This window comes from Limulus polyphemus, unplaced genomic scaffold, assembly GCF_000517525.1.
Source record: "Limulus polyphemus unplaced genomic scaffold, Limulus_polyphemus-2.1.2 Scaffold2028, whole genome shotgun sequence".
Classification (NCBI taxonomy): domain Eukaryota; kingdom Metazoa; phylum Arthropoda; class Merostomata; order Xiphosura; family Limulidae; genus Limulus; species Limulus polyphemus.
Window position 1 is genome coordinate 165,131 of NW_013667638.1, and position 8,763 is coordinate 173,893.

General features: G+C 37.2%; 1 protein-coding gene across 1 annotated transcript in view; it reads right to left on the reverse strand.

The window, feature by feature from the left end:
- Positions 1–4,883: 4,883 nt before the first annotated feature.
- The window catches only part of LOC106465717 (putative polypeptide N-acetylgalactosaminyltransferase 9), a 49,998-nt gene continuing 46,118 nt past the window's right edge, over positions 4,884–8,763 (reverse strand). The window contains exons 10-12 of the mRNA XM_022393635.1: positions 8,591–8,703; positions 8,069–8,197; positions 4,884–5,320 (exon numbers count right to left, since the gene is read on the reverse strand). Of these exons, the coding sequence (XP_022249343.1) occupies positions 5,165–5,320; positions 8,069–8,197; positions 8,591–8,703 (398 nt within the window). The 3' untranslated portion in view covers positions 4,884–5,164. The remainder of the gene's footprint in view (positions 5,321–8,068; positions 8,198–8,590; positions 8,704–8,763) is intronic.

Below are 8,763 nucleotides of genomic sequence, written 5' to 3' on the forward strand. Positions count from 1 at the left end.
TGTTTTGATATATAAGTTGTTTGGGTTATTTCATCTAAAAAAAGCGGCATTAATTTCTTGACGAACTAATATATTAAAGTCATCACCTGATGATGCCACATTAACAGTGGCGAAATGTTGTTTTTCTTTTTTATGATGCATTTTTTTCTATCCCATTTTAGCTGTTTTTGAATTTTAAATTTTGTAAAGTATAGGATACTTCCAACATTTATATCAAAATGTTATTTGTTAACTAAAATAAATGCAATTACTGGGTTTACAGAATATATTAAACTGTTAGCCGTGCGAAAGTAGGCCCAGCATGGCCAGGTGGTTAGGGCGCACGACTTGCTATCTGAGGGTCGCGGTTTCCAATCCCCGTCCCATCAAACATGCTTGCCCTGTCAGGCGTTATAATGTTACGGTCAATCCCACTATTCGTTGGCGAAAGAGAAGCCCAAGAGTTGGCGGTGGGTGGTGATGACTAGCTGCCTTCCCTCTAGTCTTACACTGCTATATTAGCGCAGATAGCCCTAGTGTAGCTTTGCGCGAAATCCAAAACAAACAAACAAACCGTGCGAAAGTTTCTACGCATGCTTTAAGTATGTAACAGTATTAAATTTAACGTGGTGACAAATACATCGATATTATTCAGTTAGGCGCTTATGGGAAACTACATAACTTTTGTTTGTTTTCTTCTATTTCGACAAGTGTAGAGACAAGAATGAGAATCTGTCTGTGCAGTTTGGAAAGAGGGAAAGCAAAAAAGCACACACACCGTACATTTTGTAAACTATTTATTTAATATGCTAACTAAAGTCAAGATACTGATGAGGGAGGTTTTGAATACAAGCAATATTCTATGTTAAAGCCACAACACACGCAATTCTTGCATGATAATACTGGTAGTTCCGCTTCTTTTAGTAAGGCACGTAATTTACAGTTTCTTATGGTGTTGTCGGATTTGAGACTTAAACCAGCTGCAACTGGAACTTTTTATTTTGAAACCAGTCACAAAAAGTACACAACAGGCCATTCCATAAATGAAGAACATAGTTTACTCTTGAATTTAATTAAACGCGCGTCGCAATTCAGGAAATTCCTCCTATTTAATATTGAAGTTGTGAGCAGAAAACGGCCTTATTTTTATTTTTTCAAATTTTCAAGAATTTGTTTCTACAACAGGTGTTTTATTTAGTTAAAAACATTTTCTAGATGTCACAGTGAAGCACAGCACTTGTTAACTAACAAAAAGGTTCTAAATTAGATGAAGATATTTCATCATAAACTTGCTTCTGGTTGGTTGGCATTTATTGGTGCAAAGCAGCAAGGCTATCTGCACCAAACAACCAGTAAAAATGCCGCAAGTAAAATACAATAAAATGTAAAAAAAAAAAGGGGCAATAAGTTAAAAGCGAAACAGTACCCAAAAATTAGGTAAAAATAACTAAATAGAAGTAAAAAGATCAATGACCCGCAAAAAGCTAAAAACACATTCAAGTTGGACAGTGTCACCATCACCAATGACACCGTCCAATGTTAGGGGTAAACTCTTAGATAATACATGTCTAAAATGGTGCCGCCGCTGACGTTCGCAACAGCGGCACGAAAGTAAAATGTGGGAAATTGTGACCTGAGTGTCACAAAGGCCACACATTGGCGGATCAGTCCCACATAAAAGAAAACTATGGGTTAAAAAAACTGTGGCTAATGCGTAGCCTAGCCAAGACAACTTCCTCTGATCCTTAGAGAAACTAGATGGCCAAACAACAACAGTGAGTGTAATCCGGAAAAGCTTGTTATAAAGTTGTTCACCCCAAATCCACTGCCAATTGGTGTGAAGTCGGGCCTTGATCATAGGATCATAGTCCATATATGGGACAGGTGCGGCTGTAACAGCACCAGAGCAAACAGATTTAGCTACGGTGTTAGCATGCTCGTTTTTTAGAATACCGACATGACCATATATTTAGAAAAACTGGATAGAAACAGATGATAGTGAGCCAACTGTTTCAAAATCTCTAAGAAAACAGGTTAAGCGATTCCAGGGCCAGAAGAGATCAAAGAGACTCTGTGTAAATAGTACAGTCAGTGTACTACTAAGCTCCTACGTGATCCAAGGCAAGAGAAATGGCATACAGAAACTGTAGAGAGAATTATGTAATCAATCATCGAGCCACAACAAACCATGGCAGAGTCCATAAAATCACTCAATTTCGAACCATCCGTAAAAATGGAAACAGAAGAATGGTTCAAAAGATGTTCGGCAAAAAAAAGACGGTACTTCCAATCTGGAGTATCCACCTTCAGATGACTCAAAGAAAAGGTCACAGGTGGGGTATGGTAATGAGCCTTGGCGGGATGGGCTGATCATTGGACTCAGCAACGTCATCCAATGTCAGACTCAATTCAGTCAGCTGTGCCCGGGTACGAAGACCAAAAGGAGGATTGGCAGACCATCTATTCCGAAAGAGCACAGCCCACCGAGGAAGGAACCCCAGGTGGGATCTCTTCCACCTCTTCCATCCTCTGTGGCCTCTCTTCCACATCTTTGGGTGCGGATAGATGTTCCATGCTCAAGATCTATCGTGCCTACATACGATTCAAGCTGGACTATGGGTTTATGGTTCTGCCAGGCCCTCTGCATTGAAGATGTTGGACGCTGTACATCATCTGGGGCTTCGGTTCTGCATGGGGGCTTTCCGCACTTCGTCAGTCCAGAGTTTGTACACTGAGTTTCGTGAATCTCCTCTTCTCCTCCGCAGTTTGCAACTTTCTCTACAGTATACTACCAAGCTTTGATCCATACTACAGCAGGCCACAGAGGATGGAAGAGAGGACACGGAGGATGTTCAGTGTCCTTGTACACTTGACACGAAGCTGCTTAATGTGAGAAATGAAAGCAAGCTTCTGGCAAGAAACTATGTTAAGACTAAGTGTAGATACAGAAAATACAACGTATAAAAGAACAAAATAAAAATTTAGTAAAGACGCTTTCAAATAATTTATTTAATCTCTCAACACGTAACATTATTTATGTTTTTTACTAGATAGTTTACCAAACTAGTTGACCCAAAAATCTCAAGCACATAAAGGATTAAAAAAAAACAGAGAAAAAATAAGAACTTTATTTTTTTCGTGAACGTACATTGGCGTGTTAAACAGTATAACGCATAGAATTCGGAGACTTAAAGCACGTTCCTTCTGGTCTACTTTTAGTTACTGACCACGAAATGCATCAGAGGATTTACTGTTCCAAGCCTTAAAATGAAAAGATGTGGTAAGAACATCAACGTAATTACGTCAGTTTGTTTCAATATCTGCACTCATTGTTTTTTTTAATGTGGAAAACTCGTGTCAGTATAACCAAGATGCAATAGAAATTTTAACCGATATTTTAAAAAGTAACAAAACAGAACCGGTACATTTACGCATCTGCAAAGTTCGTTAACAGTTAATCTCGACGAACTTCTATTACCATATACTAAGAAGTATGGCGTTGATTACACGGGTTATTATTCTTAACCAGAATATTAGTCAAGAGTTTATTCGGAACGTGCTCACGTTATACAGTGATCAGTCACATTTTGTAACTATGATCTGTGGAATATAACACTAGACTCAGAACTTAGAAAAGTCCACTTCCATATGGATATACAAGTTCATGGGTAGATCAGAGATCCTTAGGGTTCAAGCACAGCCGTCCCTAATTTGGAACTACTGACCAGGAGAAAAACAGTCGGTCAGCAGCATCCATCTCTATAAGAACTTTGTCCAGCTTTGACGAGTAATTATAGATTACAGTAACTAACATCAACATCATCCCTTATTCCACCCATATACACTTCATGTTTATGGCAAAGATACTAAAGGCTATTTGAAATACTTAATTTTGAAATACTGACCGGAGAGAAGAGATTCAGTCAGCAATACTTACCACCCACCATCCACGGTACGTGGTTGGCTGTCATTCTTATAACACACCCACAGGCCCGGCATGGCCAGGTGGTTAGGGCGTTTGACTTGCAATCTGCGGGTCGCGGGTTCGAATCCCCGTCCCACCAGACATGCTCGCCCTTTCAGCAGTAGGGGCATTATAATTTGACAGTCAATCCCACTATTCGCTGGTAAAAAGAGTAGCGTAAGAGTTGGGTGTGGGCGGTGATGACTAGCTGCCTTCCCTCTAGTCTTACATTGCTAAAATTAGGGACGGCTAGCGCAGATAGCCCTCGTGTAGCTTTGCGCGAACTTCAAAACAAACAAACAAACAATATATAATCCCGCATCTAATTATTAAATTAGGCTTGCGGGATTTTTTTCAGCTTAACAATCTATTTAGTTTCATCTTATAAAATGAAAAAAACAAACAAACCTATTTTCACTGAAACATTAATATTAAACGAATTGAAATATAAGAATTGGAGGCACGGTAAACAAGTGCTAAAAGCATACAATAATTTGTAAATTATTAATTTTCAAAACATAAAAAATCCCTAACCACTACCAGTTAAATAATTTCTGTTGTATAATATGTTCAATATTCAGTCTTAATATGAATAGCTGTAAGTGATTACGTTTCGACGTGACAAAAACTATTAAAAGCCAGATACATCCCAATGGCCAAGGCGAGCGAACTGACTCAAGATATTTCGTAGAATTAAAAGTTTAAACAAATGTGTTTTACTGAACTACCAACCCAACTTCTCACCACTTTAATTGAAAAAAAAAAGTATTCTATAAACACTTGTCTGTATTAGTGTGTGTCTTTCTACGAGAAAGGCGAAAAGTTTGCACTGTTTCGAACATTCTATTAGAAATGTCCGTGAGTATGCAATAATATGCTTATAACTGAGAAAGAATTTGTATTACAGCGATTGTCAAAAATATTATTTTAGCAAATAAGATAGAAAAACAAAAGTACTTTTTAATCGTCCTCATTTGAAGTAACAACAGCAACGAATTTTTCGATTTTTTTAGGCCTAAAGGCACTTTGGCATATACGTCATTTAACCGTGGAATTTGCGAAAATTTAATTCAAGTCGGTATGCGAGCCACATCAAAAGAAGCCGATGCCTTAAAACACGACATAATACTTTCCACAAGTTACTAAATGACACGTACGCATGTACACTTGTCACACAATTAAAAGAACACACGGATGGCCAGTGCAACATAATTTTGCTTGCTAAACGGGACTCAGGGTCGGTCTGGACGGGTCAAAGTTCTGAAACTTCCACATCTGTCGAGTCTCAGATACGCTGCATTCTCGCATCAACAGCTTCTGTCGATCCTCTGACATTTCCAAACATTTTCGGCTACTTCCGTGTACAAGTAGATGTTTCTACAAATTAAAAGAAAACCGCAATTCCTCATTTTCAACACTAAAGTATCATGTTGCTCAATTTTTAATTATAAACAGAAAAACAAACAAACTTAAACTACTTTAAACATTCTAATTATAAATGAGTTTACTGTACAACCTCGTGGTAATCAGAGTATCTATAACAAGGCTAACTCAAACGGTGTTCGCTCTGTAATTGGCCGATGGAAAATGTTGTCATGCCTGGGCACTTTGCATGCATGAAGTGCGAAATTGACAGATGGGAGCGTTCATGCGAGAACTGTTTAAATATTTGAATAGAAAAATACTATATTATGATTAAATACAACGTTTTCACTACAAGGAAATCAATAGATAATGTAATATAATCTCAGTTTCGCCGGTCAGAATATCAAAGCATATCGCGCTCACTAGGAAGCCTTTATATCAACGAAAGAAAACATTGATGTGTCATGAACAGATTTAAATTTTAGAAAATGTTACGGGGTGTTAAAGGAACTACAGTGACAAAGACCATTCGTGAAAGAACAGTGTATCCATCACATTAAGACCATTGTTAGTCCTAGAATATATGGGAATTTTAATGACAGAGAGGCTTGGTGAAATATATAGAATAAAAATTAGATTATAAATACGGATGAGCCAGTCAGTTGGCGAAATAAACTTGTGGAGTGAATCAGTGAAGCATACATAGTTAATTAGTCAAAAAGTGTTTGTGTTTTGTTTTCAGTTACTTGATTGATCAGCTGAGAAGTACAAGCTACAAGAAATAAACTAATTTGTTGTCGCTACGTGCACTGGATTTTGAATTATTTTCACCAGACGATTTCAAAACACTCGCCAACAAAAAACATCGTTACAACAATACACATTATTTTGTCAAATAGCTAGTGTTTTGCACATCTAAAATCAGTAAAAATATATATCTAGATCTGTTAAATTTTCTATATATATATATATATATATATATATATACATTAATTATTTTTAGTTCATAATAAATAAACAGAATGACTGTAATGGACGTTCTTAATATAAGCCTAACGCACAAGTAACTGTACCAGCATATAAGAGATAGATTTAAATAAGGAAATCTAAAATAGGCCTAGTATGACTAAAAATGAAGTTTAAGCTACTGCTAAGCCACAGTAGAAACTCATTAGAAAACAATACATTTTAACTCTTTGCTAAAGTCTAAATCATACTGATTAGAGCTGGATTTAATTCAAGGAATATGATTACGTCAACTTACTTGTTATTTGTGCTGACATTATCAGCTCCAAGCCTTATTAGTGAAGCCTAGATCTAACAATGTAACATTAATTTTATTGAGGCAAGAGTAATGTCAGTACAGTCTTCATGCATGGAAACTGGTGAACGAAAACTGTAGCATCAGTACAGTTTGACACACATTTCATTATATACCTTTCTTTATCTTTTGGGGAACCCGAATAAAACTGTTTCTTTCTTTCACTAGTATCTACATAATTCATTGCCGAACATGACAATGACACATGTAGTCAGATATTCTATTCCCATAGCATGAATTCTCTACTGCGATTTCACGAGAATGCATCACGTGGGATAGAAAAAACTTCAATGTTGCCTTGAAAGCTAGGGAACAAATCGCATCAATGTTACCCGGTTATCAAAGTTATTATTATACATACGTGACGTTGTTCATTTGATATGCATTGGCTTCGGGAAACAGATGCTGGTCACTCTCACTCTTTCAGGGCAATAAAATGATTAGTTGCACTCATAACCAACCTATAATTGTTCATTGTTGAACATAACAGTAGCGTACGTAGGCCTATAAATACCCTTGGACAATGATATTGCCCCCCCCCCCAAATCCAGTTCTCCTGCGAAAAATAAACGGCTGAAAAGACACTCCAATAATAATCACACAAATACAATTTGTCAGTTAAAAGTTTACTTTCTTACAACTTACAAACACAAAAATACAAAGTATTCATTTATTATTACTCACATTACAAAAAAATCCCTCTACTGTACCTTTTATTCCGCACATATATCAGTCACAGCTTTGAAATTCATTTTTCGTGCTTGTTTCTATTCAATTGATAGTATTGTTGCCCCCTTTCTGGTGGTCTTGGTACATTGTACTTCTCAAGAGGTGTTGGGATCTCTAGCTGGGCCTCAAGAATTACCTTTCTATAGGTGGGCCTTTCACGAGTTGCATCTGTAAGTCATATGGAACCCTTGGTCGCAAAAGTGTTAATTTTATAAATCTCAAAAGTCCACGCTTTATAAGGCGGACCCCTGGGTACATAAGGTATTATTACATTTATACACCACCAAGTAAACCTTTCATGAGTTTCGTTAAGCGGACTGCTGGTGCTCTGTAGCAATGTTACCTATATGTACTACATTACTCCATCTAACGTATCCCATGCTTCCTTTACTTGACAGTGTAACTTTGCTTTCTGAAAACTTGGCAGCGCTAAGATAAGTAAATTACCACAAAATAACAGGAATTATGCCTTTCTTTATTCTATACACCCAGCGTTTCCAATTCTGAACTACTGACCAGAAGGAAGACAGCAGCTGCGCCTGCCGCCACAAGGATTTTATCTATAATGCACCCACAGCTTAAAGTAGCGAATGTGTCCAGCGGCATCACGACATATAGATTCTGGACCTTGGTATCAGCAGTCCGGTTTGCTAATCACTAGGCTGAGAAGCCCTAAAACAAAAACAGCCAGAAAGAAAGAATATACTCACATCTGGATCATAGATCCATAACTGATTTCCCTTTGAACCATGGCAAGGATAGAGAATAACGTCTTGGCCAGCGTAATCCACACATGCCTCATCACGCCGTATCTCACCTTCTTTACTCAACATCCAGAACTAGGAAAAAGAGATTTGTTATTCAGTATAGTATAAAGAATTCTCATTATTAAAAAAAACGTTTATACTCCGATCTAATACATGATACGACCTCTAATTATTAGAATAACTTTTGGCATGTTGATAAAATCGGGATTTAATTCAAAAGTCTGAGGACTTATAACGCTAAAACTTCGCTTGCGATACTTGCGTGGGCAGAGCAAAAAATAGCCCATCGTGTCGCTTTGTTCTTAATAACAAACAAACATGTTTGGTTACTAGCTACCTGCTGTAAAACCTGGTAATTTGTATTAGGAAAAAAATTAGTTAAAAATTGTTATCACTTCTAAACTTAATATGGAACATTCTTGTATTCATCTTTAACTTAGTGTTATGTTCTGAATTAAAACTAACCTGATTACCACCCTGTCCGTGACAGGGGTACAACCCCACAGGCTTGTGGAGGTCATCTCGTCGGGCTGGACTGTCAAGACACGTGTTTGACTTGTCACCCAAGTTTCTAACCTATCAAAATAATATTAAATATTATGACAATTTAGAATTTAAAAAAGTACCATATAATTGAT